The 23,678-nt window shown below is 39.8% G+C and overlaps 1 protein-coding gene across 4 annotated transcripts in view; it reads left to right on the forward strand.

Annotated features, from left to right (window-relative positions):
* LOC108272977 (NACHT, LRR and PYD domains-containing protein 12) overlaps positions 1–23,678 on the forward strand; it is a 27,008-nt gene continuing 3,330 nt past the window's right edge. Inside the window, exons 1-12 of one of the 4 annotated variants that reach the window (XM_047158915.2) lie at positions 1–147; positions 2,438–2,574; positions 4,779–4,895; positions 5,332–5,448; positions 5,807–5,923; positions 8,541–8,594; positions 8,797–10,578; positions 11,190–11,384; positions 11,962–12,138; positions 14,343–14,516; positions 17,873–18,046; positions 20,152–20,325. In XM_047158915.2, the coding sequence (XP_047014871.1) occupies positions 2,522–2,574; positions 4,779–4,895; positions 5,332–5,448; positions 5,807–5,923; positions 8,541–8,594; positions 8,797–10,578; positions 11,190–11,384; positions 11,962–12,138; positions 14,343–14,516; positions 17,873–18,046; positions 20,152–20,325 (3,134 nt within the window). In that variant the 5' untranslated portion in view covers positions 1–147; positions 2,438–2,521. Of the gene's footprint in view, positions 148–2,437; positions 3,949–4,778; positions 4,896–5,331; positions 5,449–5,806; positions 5,924–8,540; positions 8,595–8,796; positions 10,579–11,189; positions 11,385–11,961; positions 12,139–14,342; positions 14,517–14,785; positions 15,520–17,872; positions 18,047–20,151; positions 20,326–23,678 lie in introns of those variants that run through there. The other 3 variants (XR_008397237.1, XM_047158914.2, XM_053683943.1) reach the window with 3 other exon arrangements.

The following is a 23,678-nucleotide window of genomic DNA, read 5'->3' on the forward strand; positions in this document are numbered from 1 at the left end:
TCCTGCAGAAAGTGAAAGTATTTGTAACTTCAGACTTGGAGCCGTTTTTTTGTGGTGTGTTTGGTAAGTTAAATAAATAAAAAAAAACTTCAACTCCAGACAGAAACGGTGATGTTAATGTTACACAACAAGGACTGTTGACAAAAGGTGAGTTTATTTTTTTATATAAACCTCGCAGTAGGAAAACTAAAGGGGTCTTCTCCTGAGTAAACTGAGTTAACGGTCTGCGGAGTATTAATATTTCATTAAAAAAAAAAAAATGTGGATATAAGTTTCCAATCCGTTTATTCTCATTGTAAGCCTATAAAAGTAAACTTGGGCATTTACACAATCAGCAATGTTCCCGAGCTTTGGCAGCCAAAACGGTGTTGCTTTTTGAGGTTAGTGTAAGTTTAAATTCCTCATATTTCCGCATAACAATTTCTTGCTCTTCAACCTATTGGCTGTTTAAGCTGGAAACGTCTTGCTTATATGTGCACGCGCATGATGAGTAAACCTCGATTCAGGGTTAAAACCTGGGTTGACTGAGAAAGTTGATAACCAGCGTCACGAATCCTGTTAACCAGAGGTTGTTCAACTCGCTTCGTGAAACAGGCCTCTGGTTAGCTGGTACTGATATCAAACTTCCCCATGTTTCTGGTGTGTACTCATATTGTCTCATGAAATAAATATGCAAAAATTTGGGGCAAAATAGCTTTGCCAGTATGTAACAAAAGTCAATAAATACACACAATAGCCTAAAATACACTATAAGCTGTACAGCACAACAACAACAAGAACAACATGGTGAACAAACTATACTGTACTAAATATGAAGTATCAATAGGCTTACTACAAAACCTAACTCTACTGCACAGTGGTGTTTATATGTATATATATAAACTATTGGAACAGCAAGACCAATGCATTTGTTTGTGCTATATACCAAAGGCATGTGGGTTTTAGATCAAAAGATGGATATGAGATGAGAGTTTAGGATTTCAGCTTTTATTTCCTTGTATGTGTTAAACAACATAAAACCTTTTCTTTCAAACCACCCAAATCAAATGGCACATAAAATTGTGATTTTGTAGTAATTTTTTCCTATTTAAATGAACAAAAAACAGATCAGTCACATGGAAAAAGTAGGTACACCCCTAAATTATTCACACCTTCAAATCCATAAAATTAAAATCAGTTGATGAAGATTGGGTGCCAGTGATTAGAACCTGCTTAGGAAGTGTAGGTGGAACCTGTCTTATTTAAACCTCTCACATCTAGTGTCTGGTGTTCCCTGTACTATTGAGGTGTGTGCTGTCATCTTGCCAAGATGAAAAAGGTTGTGGATGTCTATCAATCTGGCAAGGGATTTAAAAAGATATCCATATTATTTGAAATATATCGAGCGTGATATAGTAATAAACAAATGGCACAGATTTCAAATGATTGCCAATTTGTCCCAGGAAATTCAGCCCAAGAGCAGACCATCTGATGCAAAAAGAAGTCTCCAGGAACCCCAAAATTTGACTACAGGATCTGCTAATAAGTCTTGCAACTGTTGGTGCCAAAGTGCATACTTCTGCAATCAGAAAGAGATTGAAAAAATTTGACATGCATGGGAGGCGTGCCCGGAAAAAAGCTTTTGCAAGACTACAGTTTGCCAATGAGCACATAGGCAACGACCAGGCCTTTTGGAATAATGTGCTCTGGACAGACAAATCAAAGATTTAATTTGTTTTGGGCATGGTAACAGCAGACATGCTTGGTGCATACCAAAGACAGCTTTTCAGGAGAAGCACCTCATACTAACTGTGAAGCATGGTGGTGGAAATGTTATGGTTTGGGGTTGCCTCGCTGCCTCAGGGACTGGACAGGTTGCATTCACTGATACAGTTATTAATTCTGAATCATATCAAAGAGTGCTTGAAGATAATGTGAGGCCATCTGTTCAGAAAGTTGAAGTTGAACCGAAAGTGGACCTTTCAACAGGTTAATGATCCTAAGCACACTATCAGATCCACCTAGGAATGTGTCAAAAAGAAGAAATTGAGGGTTATGGAATGGCCTAGTCAAAGTCTGCATTTGAATCACATTTAAATGCTTGGGGGGGGGGGGGGGGGGGGTGTTTAAACAGGCAGTACATGCAAGAAAACCCTCAAACATCTTGCAAGTGAAAGACTATTGCATGGAAGAGTAGTCAAAAATGGGCCCTTAATGCTCAGCTGTATAAATTATATAAATGTAAGTTGCTTTGGATAAGGGCATAAATGTAAATTCTGCCATTTGCACCACCTTGGCAGAACAGCTCCATGAGCCTGTTCTGGATAAAGCACTTACTGAAGATGAATGATTTGGTGGTCAGAATGTGAGAGTTCAGTCCCAGTGTGTAAGCTGAACAGTCAAAGAAGTGAAAATGATCATGCACGTTAATGGCACATTTCTTTGATATGTTTTCTAGGAGTATAAGCCATTCCAGCAGAAGAGATCAGACTCTTCAGGACTCTGTGCTATGTGTCTGTTCATACTTTACTAATATTCAAAGATGGAGACCTCTGATCTGGACACAGAAAATGGGAGCCAACCTTCAAAAAAGGGGTAACCAACTATGTCCTTTTATTTTAATCATTAACCATTCATGTATAATATTAAAGACACACTCTGGCATAAAAAAAAACTGTATACACCTGTAAACATGTCCACTCACTTCTTACGGCGATGACGCAGTGGGCTCTGTAGAGAGATTTTCCAGTTTGAATTTTGGAGAAACTTCCTCTTGTTTGAGGTGGTTATGGTGGATATTTTTCTGGGAGGGGAATGGGGGAGAAGGGGTGCATGGGGGCAGTGCTCATAAGATAATGGTATGTTCAGGGAACCAAAATACACACACACAAAAAAAAAGTTTGTTGAATTTGTTAATTCAAATGTGTATTTTTGTTCCACTTGAATGAACTGAGTTGCATTAATAAAATTTGCTTTTGTACAGCCAACATAATTTGATCATGTATATTCAAAGCTCTAGAATGAAATCCAACTTGGCACAGTCACCCAAGCTCAGTATTAAAACCAGGACTCAACCCATTATCAAACCCAGGCATTGTGTGTTGGTCCAGCACATATTGAATTTCACTTTTACTGTTAGAAGGTCTCTCCTCCCAATTTTTTAAATGACATCTGGGATGCTGCGAGGGGAGGAAACCCTGTGGATGCTTTTTCGGGATCCTGACTCAGGAGATGACATGGAAGAGTCACTGCCTCCACTTTGTTTTTGCCACCGGATTCACCTACCTGAGGGAAAGAAGAGATGGACAAGGGGGAAAGGGAGGGGAGGGAAAGCACTGGTTCAAGAGTCTGGTTTTGGGGGAAATGGCCCTTGTTTCCATGGTGCAGGGACGGGGGGGGATGGGGAGAAAGAAGCCGCTGCTGGAGAACCCTCCGGCTGGACCAGGCTCCAATGCAAAAGCTGGTCCTCCAACTGGGCACCAACTGTCCTCCAACCGGTCCTCCTTAGGAAACAGGAGACAGGCTTGGAACATCTCAAAACAGGGCTCTTTACTGGCTGTGACTATTTTACTCACTTTTCAGCAGTGATATTTTAACCAAGCAGTGCATGCACACACACACACACACACACACACACACACACACACACACACACACACACACACACACACAGCTCTGCTCTCTCTCTCTATCTCTCCTTACCACTCACCTTCTCTGGCTCCGCCCTGAACTGGTACTCGACCATGCCCCCACTTCCACACAAAGAAACCAATTATGTTTTGGATCATTGTGCTGCTGGAAGGTCTATCCATATCTCGTCCTCATCAACCTGGTGGATGGGAACAGATTCTTCTAAAGAATTTCCTGGTAAATGGCTCATCTTCTCTTCAATAATTTGTATTTTGCCGGTACCTTGAGAAAAGAAACAGCCCCATACCATGATGCTTCCACCTGCAAACTTCACTCAAGGTATGTTATTTTTAGGGTCAAAGGTAGATATTTTATCTCTTAATCTGCAGGCTTCTCCAAATGTTATGTGGCAAATGAGCTTCAACATGCCTTTTCTTCAGCAATGGAGTCTTCTGGGGTGATCACTGGTGGAGACTGTGGTTGTAGAGTGCACTACCTCTTGTTTTCTTTGTGCTGACTGAACCCACAGCTTCCAGGTCTTTCTGGAGCTCTTTTTAAGTGGACCTTGGCTGTTGGGCTACTCTTCTGACTAACTTTCTGATCACCCAATCAGAAATCTTGTGAGGAGCTCCTGTGCATGGCTGGTTGATGGTCAAGTAATGTTCCTTCCACTTGAGGATAATGGGTCCATAGGAGCATTAGTAACTCGTAGGAGCATTAATAACATAAATAACATTAATAACATTAATTCTTCTTAGCTGGTTTAGTGGGGGTTTTTTTCTTATTGTCTTCAATACTTTTGTTCTGTGTCTTTGCACATAACTTTTTTATGGATTGGAATATTATGATTTCTTTAGCTGTATAGTCTTACTGAGTTAATAGCAGTGTCGGGTGAATAGCTGCATTTGAAATATGTTTAATTAAAATTGTTGATGTGTTAAAAACGTATTCCCCCACTATATATTTGTGAACATGTTTCCAATACTCATACCCAGTAACATTTAGAAACAATTTTGTAATATTTTAGAAAACAAATTCTCTCTGGCTGTCCTTGTTTTTGCAATTGAGGCAATATTGATGTGACAACGAAAGAATACTAGTGGTTAATAAAATAATTCATGCCATAATAAAGACTATTTAAATCACTACTTTATGTCTGTGTTGTACAGTAAAATCCAGATAAAGGGATCAGACTCCCCAACACGCAGCTGTGTCTCCATGAAGAGTGATGCATCTTTAGATCCTCCTCCAAAATTTAAAGATGGAGACTCCTCCTCTGTAGACAGGTAACATCTGCTCCTTGTTAATGTCACTGCTGAGGGAAAAGCTGTGATATACATTGTTTTATACAGTTTAGAGTCATTAACAGCATTTTGATATTTATCAGTTTATGCTATATTTTAATTAGGGCATAATGATACTACAATACTTTCACTATATATTTTAGAGAAAAAAGTGTAAATATTTATACAGATGGTAATAATGATGATGATGATGATGATGATAATGAAGAAGAAAAAAAACAGAGTTTCAAAACAGAGTCAGAAGTAACATTTAGAAACAATTTTGTAACATTTCAAAAAACAAATTCTGTCTGGATGTCCTTGTTTTTGCAATTGAGGCAATATTGATGTGACAACAAAAGAATACTAGTGGTTAATAAAATAATTCATGCCATAATAAAGACTATTTAAATCACTACTTTATGTCTGTGTTGTACAGTAAAATCCAGATAAAGGGGTCAGATTCCCCAACACCCAGCTGTGTCTCCATGAAGAGTGATGCATCTTTAGATCCTCCTCCAAAATTTAAAGATGGAGACTCCTCCTCTGTAGACAGGTAACATCTGCTCCTTGTTAATGTCACTGCTGAGGGAAAAGCTGTGATATTCATTGTTTTATACAGTTTAGAGTCATTAACAGCATTTTGATATTTATCAGTTTATGCTATATTTTAATTAGGGCATAATGATACTACAATACTTTCACTATATATTTTAGAGAAAAAAGTGTAAATATTTATACAGATGGTAATAATAATGATGATGATGATGATAATGAAGAAGAAAAAAACCCAGAGTTTCAAAACAGGGTCAGAAGTCCCTTGATTTGAAAATAATAATAGTAATGGCTAATAAAAACATTTATGACACTGATAAAGATAATATAAGTCATTGCTTTATGTCTGTGTTGTTCAGTAAAATCCAGATAAAGGGATCAGACTCCCCAACACCCAGCTGTGTCTCCATGAAGAGTGATGCATCTTTAAATCCTCCTCCAAAATTTAAAGATGGAGACTCCTCCTCTGTACACAGGTAACATCTGCTCCTTGGCCATGCTAAGGCCATGCTACACAGATGTTAGCAATACTAGATATTTGTGATATTTATATTATACATTATTTGTTTTTTAGTGATACTACTATTCTTTTTGTAAATGTACATTCTTTTAGAGCAGAGGTGTCAAAGACATTTTTGGTTACATTATGTTTAGTCCAGTGTTGGCTGGACCAAAAATATCAGTGCAGCCGACCACCAAAATCCTCTACTCCTCTTAAATGTGTTTGTTATTCAAACATGTTATTCACACTCCTATAATAGTTATTTTGGAAAGACACATGGTTACAGCATCAAATGTTAGCTGTCTAATATTAAAAATATTATAAATGATTAAATTACATATTAATTCAATTCAATTCAATTCAATTTTATTTGTATACCGCTTTTTACAATAGACATTGTCTCAAAGCAGCTTTACAGAAATATCAACATGGTATACAGATATTAAAGGTGCGAATTTATCCCAACTGAGCAAGCCACTGAGTGGCGACGGTGGCAAGGAAAAACTCCCTAAGATGTTTTAAGAGGAAGAAACCTTGAGAGGAACCCGACTCAGAAGGGAACCCATCCTCATCTGAGTAACAACAGATAGTGTGAAAAAGTTCATTATGGATTTATATGAAGTCTGTATGGCGTTAGGAGCAGCCGTAGTCCCAGCAGTCTGGAATTAAAGAAGATTTGAGCTCCATCCAGAGGCAGAAAGGATCTGGATCTCTAGTATCTCCATAAATTCGTGTGGGGCTCGGCAGAAGGAGAGAGGGAGAAAAAAGATAATTATGACTGCGAAGTAGTAGAACAGAATCTAGTCAGGGTAGGCTTGAGTAAACAAATATGTTTTAAGCTTAGACTTAAACACTGAGACTGTGTCTGAGTCCCGAACACTAATAGGAAGACTGTTCCATAACTGTGGGGCTCTATAAGTGAAAGCTCTTCCCCCTGCTGTAGCCTTCACTATTCGAGGTACCGTCAAATAGCCTGCATCTTTTGACCTAAGTAGGCGTGACGGATCATATAAAACCAAAAGGTCGCTTAGATATTGTGGCACGAGACCATTTAGTGCTTTATAGGTTAATAAAAGTATTTTATAGTTAATGCAAGATTTTACTGGGAGCCAATGCAGTATTGATAATATCGGTGTGATATGGTCGTATCTTCTAGTTCTAGTTAGGACTCTAGCAGCTGCATTCTGGACTAACGGGAGTTTATTTATATTCCTACTGGAATATAGATTAGAAGCTCATTTGCTGAAATAAAGGCTAATGTTAATAAGCATTAATTTACAATTAATTATTAATTAATTACAACTCCTCAGCTGTAAGAGAATGTACTAGCACTCTGGTGGACCTTCCATATTAAACATTGGCTCATATTATTTGTCCTCAGAACAGATTTTTGTGGGAAGGTTAATTTGAAGGGGTCATGTTTTGTTTTGTGTAGCACTTCACTTGACTAATGCAGCAGTCTTGGAACAGAGACTATATATATATATATATATATAGTTTATACATATAAACTATGTACATATACATATAAACTATTATATACATATGTTTATTGTGGACCACAGCTTTCCAATTAACCAACCAGTCCTAGTAGAATAACACCTAGAGGCTAGCTCATTTTTCAAATCTTTTAACTCATTTACACTCTACGATGATATTATTTAGGTATTCCAGATCCATCTGGCCATATTTTTGACATACCTGCTTTAGAGGAAAGTGTGTAAATAATCGTTCTGGTAATGTGTGAACAAATGTTAATTCAAGAAATGCATCTGGCCGTCCTAGGGAGGGGTAGCTTTCCTCACTGGCACAGTGTGCAGTGCTTCAATCTGTATATAGGAGCTGATTGTATCAGGGAGGGAGGCATCAGCGTCTGCTTCGGTGGCACTTGGTGGAATATTGTAGTCTGTGATGGACTGGATACCTTGCCATCTCTGGTGTTGTTGAAGCAGGTGGAGATTTTTTTTTAGGTGGTGGTGCTTTGCTATCCTGATGTCATGGGACAAGTTTGTTCTAACCATCTTTAGCTCTGACTCGTCTCCTGCCCTAAGAGTCCTGGGTTTTCAGCAGTTTGTGGACCTCAGCTGTAAACCATGACTTCTGATTGGCATATGTGCTGATTACTTTTTTTTTTGACTGTGACATCATAAGTGCTTCTGTTAATGTAGCCAGTCACTGTCACTGTATATTCAGTTATGTTGGTGAGATGACTTTTTGGTAGCGGCTTCTCTAAAGATACGTAAGTTCCTGCACTAAAAGCAATCCTGGAGTGCGGAAGTAGCTCCCTCTGGCCAAACTCTGATTTGTTTTTGTGTCCGGTTTAGCTCGCTTGAGGAGTGGTGTGTAAGCTGGTGTTAACAGGGGTGTGACTTTGTAGGAGTCCTTTTTGTTTGTCTTCTATGTGTGATGGATGCCAAAACATCCAGTCTTTAGTATAATCCCGGCTCTTTTTTTTATTCTAAAGTTCTCAGTTTTATTCTTTATGTTCATATTTAGTTACATTGCTAATACCCACACAGAAGAGAAAATAGAATTGAAATGGGACATTTTTATTTATTTATTTATTTATTTATTACAATTTTTGTCCACAGTGTTCAGCAGAAGTCAGAAGACAGAACTCCAAAGAACATCATCACAGATACAGGGTAAGATCAAAAACAACACCACAACTGTGACACTGACATGATGGTATTAAAAGAATCCTCTCATGTCATTTAATACATTCGATTACAGAAAGCATACAGGAGTATAAGGCAAGGCAAATGTAACTATCTAAATATTTTTTTAACTGTGTGCGGTAGCCAGTCACAAGAATTGTAATTTTAACGTCTAATAATGTGACCACAGGCACGACCCAGAAACTGCTTTAAATGAATTCCAGAAGAACTTCAAGTTAAATCTGATTACGAAGTTCCGGTGTTTGAATGGAGTGATAATAAACCAGGGACACCGAACACTCCTGAATGAGATCTACACAGAGCTCTATGTCACAGAGGGAGACAGTGGAGACATCAATTATGAGCATGAGGTGAGGCAGATCGAGGCAGCATCCCGAAGAACAACAACAGAGGACACACCAATCAAATGCAATGACATCTTTAAGATTTTATCTGAAGAAGACAAACCCATCAGAACTGTGCTGACAAAGGGAATTGCTGGCATCGGAAAAACAGTCTCTGTGCAAAAGTTCATTCTGGACTGGGCTGAAGGGAAAGCAAATCAGGACGTCTACCTCATATTTGCACTTCCTTTCAGAGAGCTGAATTTGATTCCGGACCAAAAACTGAGTCTGATGGAGCTCCTTCATGTCTGTTTTAAGGAGGTAAAAGAAACAGACATTTCCAGCTTGGAAAAGGTCCTATTTATTTTTGATGGTTTGGATGAGTGCCGTTTCTCTCTAGATTTCCAGAATACAGTGAGGTTGTATGATGTAACTGAATCAGCATCAGTGCATGTGCTGCTGATAAACCTGATCAAAGGGAATCTGCTTCCATCTGCTCTCATCTGGATCACCTCCCGACCAGCAGCAGCTGATCAAATCCCCTCTGAGTGGTTTTGTCGAGTCACAGAGGTACGAGGGTTCAATGACCCACAGAAGGAGGAGTACTTCAGGAGGAGGATCATTGATCAGAACCTGGCCAATAACATCATCACACACCTGAAGTCATTACGAAGCCTCTACATCATGTGCCACATCCCAGTCTTCTGCTGGATTTCAGCCACTGTTCTAGAGAGAATGTTGGGTGAAGCAGAGAGTGGAGAGAGCCCCAAGACTCTGACTCAAATGTACACACACTTCCTCATCATTCAGATAAACATTATAAGAGAAAAGTACTCAAAGAAGCAGGAGAGTGATGAAGACATGCTTTTCAAACTTGGACAACTGGCTTTTCAGCAGCTGATGAAAGGCAACCTGATTTTCTATGAGGAAGACCTGAGAGAGTGTGGTATTGATGTGAGAGAAGCAGCAGTGTACTCAGGTGTGTGTACACAAATCTTCAGAGAGGAGTTTGGGCTTCATCAGAGTAAAGTGTACTGCTTTGTTCATCTGAGCGTTCAGGAGCATCTTGCAGCTCTGTATGTGCACCTGACATTCATGATGGAAAAGAGAAATGTTCTAGATCAGAGTCAGCCTTCAAAACTGGAAATGAAAGAAATTACAATCTCGGATGTCCATAAGAGTGCGGTACATAAAGCTTTACAAAGTCAGACTGGACATCTGGACCTTTTCCTTCGATTTCTTCTGGGTCTCTCACTGGAGTCCAACCAGAATCTCTTACATCACTTAGTAACACAGACAGGAAGTAGCTCCCACAGCAAAGAGAAAACAGTTCAGTTCATTAAGAATGAGATCAGTAGAGATCCTCCTACAGAAAAATCCATCAATCTCTTCTACTGTCTGAATGAACTGGGTGACAATTCTCTAGTGGAGGAAATCGAACACTACCTGAAATCTGGAAAACAACGTGAACTCTCTTCTTCACAGTGGTCTGCTCTGGTGTTTGTGCTACTGACATCAGCACAGGAGCTGGAAGAATTTGACCTGAGCAAATATACCAGTACAGACAGCATATCAGATTGGGTTCTTGTGAAGGTGATGCCTGTGGTTGCAGAATCCAGAAAAGCAATGTAAGTAAAGCTGAATATAACTGTTATACTGTTACAATGTTAGAAATAGAGAAACTGACAGAACTTTGACATGTACAGTATGCAGTTTGTGATGTTTTGACAATTCAGTTCATACAGGTTGGTGTTAATGAGAACAGATAAATGTAGCACAGACAGTGTAATCAGACCAAGACTGAAATGATTTGGAGAATAACAGTTGCATGAGCAAATCAATATGATTGAAGGGCAAGTATAAAATATGTTTAAGTCAATTGCTGTCATTTGAGAAGAAAACATTTATGTCTCAAAGTTATGACTTTAATGAAGAAGTTTTTGAAATTGCAAACCTTACCAATGTAATACTTATATGTACAATACTTTATTTTCCCTTTGTATTTTGAACATTTTTTTCCTTTGCGTTGCTCCACATAAAATTTTTGCAGTGCAGTTAAGCAGACACGTGGTGTATAAAAAAATGCAAAATACTTTCCTGTTATTTTGAATTTGTAAAAGGTTTAATTCAAGCCTGTTATTTCCGTTTTTTTTTTTTTTTTGGTATTTGTAAAAATAAGAAGGTACAGTGAGTGAAAGCTTTGAGGAGCTATCATTATGTATTGTTTTATTTCCTTCAGTATCAGTTGTGGTACAATTAAAGGGAGAAGTTGGACGGCTCTGGCTTCAGTGCTCAGATCAGAAACCTCCAAACTTAGAGAACTGAATCTGACTGTGAATACACTGGATCTGACTGGGAATAATCTAGGAGACTCAGGAGTGAAGTGTCTTTCTGCTGTACTGGAGGATCCTCACTGTAAAGTGGGGACTCTGAGGTAAGTGTCGCAGTATGTTGATTATTATTTCTCCTCAGATTAACTTGTACAGTAAAGGAATCATTGAATTTACTTACAATTATATACATATGCATTAAAAGTACAGTGAAACAGAAAAGTTGTGCAAAACCTGGCCGATTACTGTTAAATTAAACCAGCAATACTTTTGCACCTTTAGTACTCTTAATGTCCATAACTCACAAAAACAGTGGTAATGTCTAGTGAGTCAGTGTTAATTATACCATATACTTGTTCAAGAGAAAGGAGACAGTCCAACATGAGAATCATTGCAGTATGTAAGAGGCAGTCAGTTTGGTGATCATATTGTCAGAATTTTTCTTCTGTACAGATGAGAGAAACTAAATACAACACTCAGTACCCCATCATTTTAAATTACATTGTAAATGGCACAAACAAATGATATTAAATCCTCAAATTAATTCGGAATAATATAAAATCATTACACACATACATCATCTTTAAACCAAGATTTGTTGATGAAGAGTGTGTCATTGTGATGAAAGATTTTTTTTGTTGTTGTTGTTTAAATGTTGAGTGTCTTATTGTCTCTCTGCAGGTTGCAGCATTGTGGTGTCTCAGATAAAGGCTGTGCTTTTCTAGCTTCAGCTCTGAGATCAAACCCCTCACACCTGAGAGATCTGGAACTATCTAATAATAATAATGTAGGAGACTCAGGAGTGAAATGTCTCTCAGTTGTACTGGAGAATCCTCACTGTAAAGTGGAGACACTGAGGTATAATAATCTTTCAGAGAGTCACTTGACCTGCTCCTGAGTAAGACTCGGTCTCAAATAGTGAGACTGAAGCAGAGATTTTAGGTTCTTTATGCATCTGCAATGTTTCAGTATTAAACCATGCAGCTTTCCTCAATAGTTCTTTCACTCTGGTCATAAAATGCTGCCCTATTGTTCTACATTTTGTCATAAACAATTAGTGTCTATGAGTAAACCCACAGACTCAAATACATTCATATAGTAACACAGAGCTAAAGTAGAGAACAAGATCAATAGGTGTGTGTATGAGAGGAGATCACTCCTACAATAGTAATATGGTAATAAACTCCTCTACTCATCTTCTAGAATCACTCATTCACTGACCACCAAAAGACTCACAAAATATAAATGTTCATAAACTGAGAGTGAAGAGTGTGTCATTGTGTCCAGAGCTGTCATGTATTCCACGTAATGAAGGTTAGGACGGATGCAAGTGCAGGTAAGAGCTTTTAATAAAGAGAGACAGGCAGACAAATCGAAATCATATGACAATAGCGTGGTCAAAAACAGGCAATGGGACAGATGATCAACAAACAGGGATAAACAAGGCAAGGCGAGAATCGAGAACGAGAAACTAGAAACAACATCAAAGACCATGAATCAAAACTAGGAACAGAGTACAAACACTTGGTATGGTGATAACACACAATACTTCGCAAAGTCATTGTGTTCAAACAGTCTTTTTATACTGTGGTTGTGAGTGCTTGTGAATTTGATGCAGGTGTCCATGATTAGCATGAATGTGAGTGTTCTGGGAATTGCAGTCCATGGCGGTGTCACGATCTCCCCTGCAGATGGCGCGCGATGTGCACAGAGTGCTGGAGGGCACACACGTGCACAAGATTACGTAATTAGGACTTTTCTATGGACACGTGCCTTTGTTTTGGTTTTTGTTCTCCTCCTGTTCAGGTATTGGTTGATGTTCGAGGGTGTGTCATTATTGGTTTCAGCTGTCTGTATTCAAGCATGATTATGTTTGTTATTTAAACCCCTCTTGTTGCTGTGCACTTAGCGCAGTATTATTTACGTTTAACCAGCTAACAATGTGAGTGTATAGATGTAAATATATAAATGAATGTATAGGGGAATACTTTTAAGTGTGCTATGTATGTGTTAGTTACCTTGATGCTAAGCGGTCGTGTTTTCGTGTCCTGTTCTTGTTCCATGCCTCGAATTTAGTTTCATGTTTAGACCTCAATTCTATCTTCCAGTTTAGACCGCGTTGCATGTTTATTAACTATTGTTTGAGAATAAAGACTTGAATCTGCACTTGCTTCCGTTTCCAAGTCCCGTTCCATGTTTGTAGGCTGCAGTGCAGGATGGGAAAGGTAGTCGCTGTTTGCTGTGACATGACAAGAGATGGGTAGACTAGCCAGAAATTTAAATTTAAAGTAAAACTGCTTATAAAAATATTTATTCAAGTAAGATTAAAAGTAATAATGTTAATAATTACTTCAGTAAGAGTAGTAAAGTATCTAATGAGACTACTCAAGCAGCAAGTTACTAGTTTAAAATGAAGGGAACATCCTGAATCTCAGACTACATGGAGAACTGTCACACCTCTCTTTGAAAGTCTGTCTGTTCAAGATGTGTTCAAGGTGAAGCAGCATGTCCCAGTCCTGTGATGGGTACAATAACACAGAACCTGTCATTTTCCCAATGGCTGACTGCCTTAAAATGTTAACAACACAAACTTGTCAACACCTGCATTTAAACAAGACAACAGAGAACAAAAGAACAGAATCTGGTACAGAACAGAAGAGAACGTCTGTGTAGGAAGAGAGTGTTTGTGTATCTTAGTGTGTGTATCCGTATCCTGCCTTCTTCGACGCACTTGCTTCTTCCCCATCTCCAGGACTGAGCCGCTAAAAACGTGAGCGATTGTTGCAGATGCATTCAGATCACTGCAGGGTATCACGAGACTCATGACCTCATTATATGTGATATAAACGAATGATTAAAACTACATATATTCATTAATATTTAACAGTAATGTAGCAAAATAAAAATACTTTTCTGTGATTTAAAAGTTAACTTGAGTAATAGTATAAGTATGGCCAGTTAAACCTACTCTTAAAAGTAAAATTGTTTCCAAAATTTACTCAAGTAAATGTAATAAAGTAAATGTAGTGTGTTACTACTCACCTCTAATTATGTCTCTGCAGGTTGTGCGATTGTGGTGTCTCAGATGAAGGCTGTGCAGCTCTGACTTCAGCTCTGAGCTCAAACCCCTCACACCTGAAAAAACTGAATTTGTCTAGGAATCAGCTAGGAGACTCAGGAGTGAAGTGTCTCTCTGCTGTACTGGAAAATCCTAACTGTAAAGTGGAGACACTGAGGTAAGATCATCAGACTGAAACAGCAGTACAATGGTGGAAATAATAAAAAGGAATAGAATTTGGAACTCAAACAAATGCCATAGGACTGAAAAGGTAAAAAAAAAAAAAATAAAATAAAAAAATTTAAGGAGTAAAAAAGAGATTACAATAGATTGCAAGCCACAGCAACAATTCTTTTGTTTATTTTTGTTTTTTTAAAGCTGAAATAGTTTTTATTCTGTTACTGAATATGATGTCAGTCAAGTCGTTCAATATTTATTTCCCTCTAGCTACTATGAACAGGCTTGCCAGATCTGTGTTACAGAAGCAGCCCAATGGAGAAGCAATATTTAAACTTCCAAGTCCTGTAAGTTGCCAGATGGGGCCTCCATGGATCGGACTTGTTTGTCCAGCACATCCAACAGATGCTCAATCAGACTGAGATGTGGGGAATTTGGAGGCCAAGTCAACAACTTGAACTCACCTTGAGTCATGTTCCTGAAACCGTTCCTGAACAATTTTTGCAGTGTGGCAGGGCGCATTATCCTACTGAAAGAGGCCACTGCCATTAGGGAATACCCTTATCATAAAGGGGTGTACTTTGTCTGCCATAATGTTTAGGTAGGTGGTACGTGTCAAAATAACATGAATGCCAGGACCCAAGGTTTCTCAGCATAACATTGCCCAGAGTATCACACTGCCTCTGCCAACTTTCCTTCTTCCCATAGTGCATCCTAGTGCCATTTCTTCCCCAGTCAAATGATGCACATGTATCCAGCCATCAACGTGATTTAAAAGAAAAGGTGATTCATCCAACCAGGCCACCTTCTTCCATTGCTCCATGGTCCAGTTCTGATGCTCACATGCCCATTGTAGGAGCTTTTGATGATGATCCGGCATCAGCATGGGCACTCTGACCAATCTATAGTTACACAGCCCCATACATAGCAAGCTGTGAAGCAAGAAGCAAGTTTCTTTGGCATCAGACCAGTCGGCTAGCCTTCCCTCCATCAATGAGCCTTGAGTGCCCATGACCCTGGTCTCAGCTCACCAGTTGTCCTTCCTTGGAACACTTTGGTAGGTACTGACCACTGCATACAGGGAACATCCCACAAGACCTGCCATTTTGGAGATGCACTGACCTAGTCATCTAGTCATCACAATTTGGCCCTTGCCAAAGGGACTCAGATCCTTACGCTTGCAAGGGAGACCAGGAGACAAGTTAGGGGTTAGTTAAGTGTCCACAGAAGAGGTGGGACTTGAGCTGTGTTTTCTGAAGACAGTGATTGATTCTGCTGTTCAGATTGAGGTTGGAAGTTCATCCCACCACTCAGGGACAGTTATTTTGAAGTACCTCATGCATCGCTCAGTAGGCACTACCAGGCATTCGTTAACTTATATGAGAAGCCATGAGACTCAATCACAGGCCCCAGATATGTAATATACATAGAAAAGAACAGTGGACCCAAAATTGATCCCTGATGAACCCTATTTGGGAGTTGCTGAGTTTCAGATACCCTTCCCCTCCATGATAAATGGTAAATGGCACAGTTATATAGCACTTTTATCCAAAGTGCTTTACACTGTGTCTGATTCACACACACACTCACACAATAATGGAAGCAGAGCTGCCACGCAAGGTGCTAACTTTCCATCGGGAGCAACTTGGGGTTCAGTGTCTTTCCCAAGGACACTTTGGCATGTGGCGTCATGTTTGCCGGGAATCGGACCGCCTACCCTACGATTAGTGGACAACCCACTCTACCACCTGAGCCACAGTCGCCCCATGATACCTTGAAAGATCTGCCTAAGAGATAGGATCCCACCCAGTGCAGATCCATTCCAGTGATACCTAGACTGGAGAGAGTTGACAGGAAGATCTGATGATTTACAGTGTCAAAGGCAGCAGAGAGTTTGAGTAGGATGAGAACAGATGATCTTGAGTTTGATCTTGAAAGGCATCAGTTATGGTAAACAGTCTCTGTGGAGTGACTGCTTTTAAATCCAGACTGCTTGGTGTCCAGTAGGTTGTTCTGTGTGAGAAAAATGGAAAGTTGATTAAAAGCAGCTCTTTAAAAGGCTTTGGACAGAAAAGGGAGGTGGGAGACAGGTCTGTAATTGTCAACAGCAGCAGGGTTACATGTTGATTTTTTTAAAGCAGTGGGGTAACCCGGGCCTACTTAAATGAGGTAGGGAATGTGCCAGTCAAGAGATGTATTAAAGATGTGTGTGAGTGCAGGTAGTAGCGTGGGAGAGATGGCCGGAAGAAGGTGAGAAGGGATGGGGTCTAGAGGACAGGTTGTAGGACGGCTAGAGAGTTTTGAGACATCAGTCTCTGAGAGAGGGGAGAAGGAGGACAGTTGAGAGTTACATGGAGGAGGAGCCAGTTTTGGGTGTCTGGGGTGGAGAACTGGTTCCTGATTGATGTGACCTTGTTGGAAAAGAAAGTGGTGAGAGGTAGGGGAATGGGGAGAAGGTGGACAAAGAAGAGAGAAAAAGTTTGTGAAGAGAGTACATGTGTTAGGGGAACTGCCAATCGTCTCCTGGTAGTATGTGGTAGAGATACTGTGGGAACAACAGGAGAGACATGTCTGGTAATTTGTTAGGTTAGTCAGATTGTTTGATTCATGCCATTTGCTTCCGGCTGCCCTTAGCTTAGTTTGGTTGTTACGAAGAGCTTCTGAGAGCCAAGGGCTAAATTCCACCTGCAGAGACTGTAGGTTGTCTAAATTGCATACTTTTCTAGGAGTGTGCCATGGCCTGTACTTGTGGTAAACAACAGGGATAAACTGATGACACACATTAGCCTGTTAGAAGATAAAGATTGAAAAAAAAGGGGTAGAGAGAGTAAGAAAGTGCTACTTAATGGTGTGAGTAGTGCCTTATCGGTGTCCTTGCTCAGTGGACTCATGCAGGCACACTCGCAGGTCTTTACATGATTTTGGTCTTCACACAAGGAGGGCTTCACGTGAGGGCTGATTCTTCTACTGATGCTTCCTAGTTCTCGAGTACTATGGTGGGAGTGCTTCCCAGTTGAGCACACCTCTTTAATTACCAAACAAAGTCTAAATGCATGAACGAGCAGCCCGGGGCCAAAACTGAATATGAATACCTGAATCACTCTAATCAAGCAGCGCGTAAACAGTTTGTAGTAACTAGGAAGCACAGTTACAGCTCCTATCTGACAGCCAATTCCAAGACTAGTTTCAACTAAAAACCAAGAAAAAAACACTTACCAACTACTGTTCACCTTGAGTGACCAATCGCTTTTGCTCAAAACAGTTATTTTCATTCAATCCTTGTGTCATTCTAAATAATAAAACCATTTTAATGTATTCAACCAATATGCTATTGAGTGTCTTATTGTCTCTCTGCAGGTTGCAGCGTTGTGGTGTCTCAGGTGAAGGGTGTGCTGCTCTGACTTCAGCTCTGGGATCAAACCCCTCTCACCTGAGGGACCTACATCTGTCTGAGAATAAATTAGGAGACTCAGGAGTGAAGTATCTCGCTGCTGTACTGGAGAATCCTCACTGTAAATTGGAGACACTGAGGTAAGATCATCTCTGATTAAATTAACTAAATGATTTAATAAACTAATTTAATTGAATGTCAGCATGAGTAATAGGGAACATTTGGCTGACAGTAGGCGTAGTGCACACTACATTATTTGAGCCCTGATTTCCTAGACCCTGACTAACTTTGGGGCTTGACGACTACACCCTGATCCTGACCTGATCCTGGTTGTTAATCTCACAAACCTTAGTAAATCTATAGGCATCACGTATAAGTGGTCCAATAATTGCAAAGTTATTTGCTTGCCTGTTTTTCATTTCTTTTCATTTGAGTGATTACCTTTATTGCAAAACCACCAGATTTTTATTTATTTATTTTACTTGGTTTAACTTCAGTGACCATCATTGTGTCATGGTACAAAACAAATTTTGGTTATACAACTGTTTATGGAAATCTCAATATCTTGGCTCAGGATGGTCCTAGCTCCTTGGAACAAAAAAATGATCTCTTGTCATGCTCTTGTCATCTCAAAACTGGACTACTGGAACGCACTACTCTCAGGCCTCCCAGCCAGCTCCATCAAACCCTTTCAGATGATTCAGATTGCAGCAGCATGCCTTGTCTTCAACCAGTCTAAATGAACCCATGTCACACCACCTCTTCATCTCCCTTCACTGGTTTCCTGTAACTGCCTGTATCAAATTCAAGGCCTTGATGTTCACTTACAAGACCTTGTCTAGAATAGCACCGCCCTACCTCAACACTCTCCTGAAGGCTTACGTTCCCTCACGCAATCTGCAATCTGTTGACGACCGACGCTTAGTAGTGCCTACTCAGCGTGGCTCAAGGTCCCTTGCCAGAACCTTCATATTAACTGTTCCTCAGTGGTGGAATGAACTTCCAACATCAATCCGGACTGCAGAATCTGTCACAGAATCTGTTTTTCAAAAAAACAGCTAAAGACCCACTTCTTCCATGAGCACTTAATTAGCCTCTAAAAACAACAACAAAAAAAAAAAAACACAAAAAAACTTACTCTGGTTCTTATACCTCTACTCCACACTTTGCTTCTCTAGAACTCAATTATAAATCTTGCATGGTAGCACTACTTGTATTGTTCTCCACTTCATATATCGCTTTGCCTGTATTTCCTCATTTGTAAGTCACTTGGGATAAAAGTGTCTGCTAATTGAATAAATGTAAATGTAAATAATTATCCTAAGCACACTAGCAAATGCACCAAGGAATGGCTCAAAAAGAAGAAATGGATGCTATGGAAAGGCCTAGTCAAAGCCCAGATTTGAATCTCATTGAAATGTTGTGGAGGGATTTGAAATGGGTAGTACATGCAAGGAAACCCTCAGACATTTTGCAACTGAAGGAATATTGCATGAGAAGTGGACAAAAAAAATTCCAGAGACTGGTGGACAATTATGCACAAAGTCTACATAAAGTTATTTCTGTGAAAGGGGGCAATACTAGCTTCTGAGGCCAAATGTGTACTTACTTTTTCCACAGAAGAATATCTTATCTATTGATATTTCTGTTGAATAAATTATTGAAAAATCTAATTCTCATGGTTTTCAAGTTTTTCAAGTTTATTAATAGGCACTGGTTCAAAGATGATCAAATAGTTGATTGTCCAAATATGTAAAAATAAATAAATAAATAAATAAATACAAATAAATAAATAAATAAAAATGCCACCAATTTCCATGTGATGTACTTATTTTTGACTGATGGGTGCATTGTGTCATGTGTTTCCCTTCTTACCCTGATGTCTCCATCACTTTGGAATAGAGTAAATCTCGACTCATGAGACCACATGACCTTTCTCCATTGGTCCACAGGCCAATATTTATGCTCCCTAGCAAATTTAAGTCATTTTTATCTGATTAGCCTCACAATGATTAGGCCACAGAGCTGTTTAATCCCAGTGCTCTTACTTTCACCATTAAAGATAGCCATGAGTGCTACTGTTGATTTTTTTCCCCAATGTGACTTCACCAATCATTTTAAATATCTCCAAAAATTATAATTCAATATTTTGAACATTAATTTTTCAGACCACATTTATTTCACAGTTCTTGACAGTTTATTTCACAGTTTATTTCTAGTGAAGAGCGTCATTGTGTCTCTGCAGGTTGTTTAATTGTGGTGTCACAGATGAAGGCTGTACTGCTCTGGCTTCAGCTCTGGGATCAAACCCCTCACGCCTGAGAGAACTGCATCTGTCTGAAAATAATCTAGGAGACTCAGGAGTGAGGTGTCTCTCTGCTGTACTGGAGAATCCTCACTGTAAACTGGAGACACTGAGGTAAGATCACCTCTCTTTGAGTCACATGACTGTTCCTCCTGCTTCTCTAATAAAATAGAGACTGAATAATAATATATTGAGCCAGAAGTCTTAGGTTCTTCATGTGTCTGCAACTACTGTGAAATTTACTAAAGCCATATCTAATCACACAAACTGTACCTGGAACAGAAAAACAAATAGAATCTGTTTGAGCTGTGGGGCTTAAAACCAACAATGAAATGGAGGTGATCTCAAAAATAGAATTTAAACCATAATGCAACAGGGCCGAAAAGGTTGAGGGTTCAAAGGGAGCAAAATCTGCCACAGCAACAATTTTTTTGTTTCTTTAAAAAAAAAATAATCAAAAAAATTATGTAAAAATAATCGTTGATTTAAAGTAATTGTAAAGTTTAAAGGTTGTTTATTCTATTAGTGAATATTTTTTCAGTAGGTCTCTTTGCAGCTACTAAGAACAAGGTTGCCAGATCTGTGTTACAGAACAGCCCAAAGTAGCCCATAGTTCTTTCATTAAAGTCCTAAAATGGTCTCATATTACTCCACAATTTGTCATAAATAAAGAATGTCTGAATAAATCCACTGATTATAGTAACACAGAGCTAACGTAGAGAACAGGATCAATAAGTGTGTGTATAAAAGGAGATCACAGTGCATGCTCACTACTGTATGCTTTACTAAACACATATGATTTATGTAATGTACACACACACATACACAATTTTGTAATTGTAGGACATTGCTGGGGCTCCAAACAACCCAAACAGAAGAGTCACAAATACAGTGAGGGAAAAAAGTATTTGATCCCCTGCTGATTTTGTACGTTTGCCCACTGACAAAGAAATGATCAGTCTATAATTTTAATGGTAGTTGTATTTGAACAGTGAGAGACAGAATAACAACAAAAAAATCCAGAAAAACGCATGTCAAAAATGTTATAAATTGATTTGCATTTTAATGAGGGAAATAAGTATTTGACCCCCTCTCAATCAGAAAGATTTCTGGCTCCCAGGTGTCTTTTATACAGGTAACGAGCTGAGACTAGGAGCACACTCTTAAAGGGAGTGCTCCTAATCTCAGCTTGTTACTTGTATAAAAGACACCTGTGCACAGAAGCAATCAATCAGATTCCAAACTCTCCACCATGGCCAAGACCAAAGAGCTCTCCAAGGATGTCAGGGACAAGACTGTAGACCTACACAAGTCTGGAATGGGCTACAAGACCATTGCCAAGCAGCTTGGTGAGAAGGTGACAACAGTTGGTGCGATTATTCGCAAATGGAAGAAGCATAAAAGAACTGTCAGTCTCCCTCGGCCTGGGGCTCCATGCAAGATCTCACCTCGTGGAGTTGCATTGATCATGAGAACAGTGAGGAATCAGTCCAGAACTACACGGGAGGATCTTGTCAATGATCTCAAGGCAGCTGGGACCATAGTCACCAAGAAAACAATTGGTAACACACTACGCCGTGAAGGACTGAAATCCTGCAGCGCCCGCAAGGTCCGCTGCTCAAGAAAGCACATATACATGCCCGTCTGAAGTTTGCCAGTGAACATCTGAATGATTCAGAGGACAACTGGGAGAAAATGTTGTGGTCAGATGAGACCAAAATGGAGCTCTTTGGCATCAACTCAACTCGCCGTGTTTGGAGGAGGAGGAATGCTGCCTATGACCCCTGGAACACCATCCCCACCGTCAAACATGGAGGTGGAAACATTATGCTTTGGGGGTGTTTCTCTGCTAAGGGGACAGGACAACTTCACCGCATCAAAGGGACGATGGACGGGGCCATGTACCGTCAAATCTTGGGTGAAAACCTCCTTCCCTCAGCCAGGGCATTGAAAATGGGTCGTGGATGGGTATTCCAGCATGACAATGACCCAAAACACACGGCCAAGGCAACAAAGGAGTGGCTCAAGAAGAAGCTCATTAAGGTCCTGGAGTGGCCTAGCCAGTCTCCAGACCTTAATCCCATAGAAAATCTGTGGAGGGAGCTGAAGGTTCAAGTTGCCAAACGTCAGCCTCGAAACCTTAATGACTTGGAGAAGATCTGTAAAGAGGAGTGGGACAAAATCCCTCCTGAGATGTGTGCAAACCTGGTGGCCAACTACAAGAAACGTCTGACCTCTGTGATTGCCAACAAGGGTTTTTAAACCAAGTACTAAGTCATGTTTTGCAGAGGGGTCAAATACTTATTTCCCTCATTAAAATGCAAATCAATTTATAAAATTTTTGACATGCGTTTTTCTGGATTTTCTTGTTGTTATTCTGTCTCTCACTGTTCAAATAAATCTACCATTAAAGTTATAGACTGATCATTTCTTTGTCAGTGGGCAAATGGACAAAATCATCACTGTAGGTGTAACCCATAGAGAGTAGAAAAAACTTTCCAGGTTTTCTCATAAGATATTGGCGTCAAGGGGCTCCCTTTGTCAAATCCAAATAAAGGAAACACACTTGCCATTTTGTGAATAATTTAGAGCTTGAAGTGGACAGTAAAATAGGCACTTTATCGCACAGTGCAATTTCCCATAACTGAATACTCCGTTATTCAGCTGGTATTGACTTTCTTGTGTCTGTATCAAATTCTACTGTGTTAACTGCCCAAGTGTGTGGACTTTTGCTTGCAGGTCAAGAGTGTACTGAATTTTGTTTTTGCTGCTAGAAGCTTCCTCCCCCCAATTTTCTCCCAATAATGACATCTAAGACGAAGGGGGGAAATGTTGGGGAGGCTTGAGGATCCTCTTGTACTGCAAATAACAGGGGTTCGCACAACTTATCCCAATTCCGCACATCATCGGGAACGAACTTCTGAATCAAATCATGCTTATGGACCAACAACTGGGTCATCTCTTCTTTAGTCTGAGTGTCCTGCATCACTCAATATAATCTATATATTATTACCTTATTAATTAAAAAATATGGGTGGGATAATGCAACATTTGGCTGAATTTTCTGACCATCATTTACTCTCACTTGGTCGAAGGCATGCCTCAGGATCTCATCATGCAACTGCTCCAAGGGGACATCCCAGAGGGGAATCCCCGCCAAGAGTTGAGGGGTGGAGCCCCTTAATTCTTGGTTGGGGACACAGAGTTGACATTGATGGCCCTGGCACCACCTCTCCAGTCAGTGCTGTGCACATTCTACACCATCCACAAATATTTCTCTTAGTAACGCCTAAAACCTTGGCCAATTTGTCCCCAGAATTAGTGGATGGGTGAGGTGAGGACTAACTGCTGCCCCACTTTGTGCTTTTGCACCCAGAATCCCTGTGCACACAACTCACCTTTACCAAACTTGCATTTTCCAATACCTCACCTTGAACCAGGAATTGGGGAATTGAAGTTTGGTTACA

This window comes from Ictalurus punctatus, chromosome 12, assembly GCF_001660625.3.
Source record: "Ictalurus punctatus breed USDA103 chromosome 12, Coco_2.0, whole genome shotgun sequence".
Taxonomy (NCBI): Eukaryota; Metazoa; Chordata; class Actinopteri; order Siluriformes; family Ictaluridae; genus Ictalurus; species Ictalurus punctatus.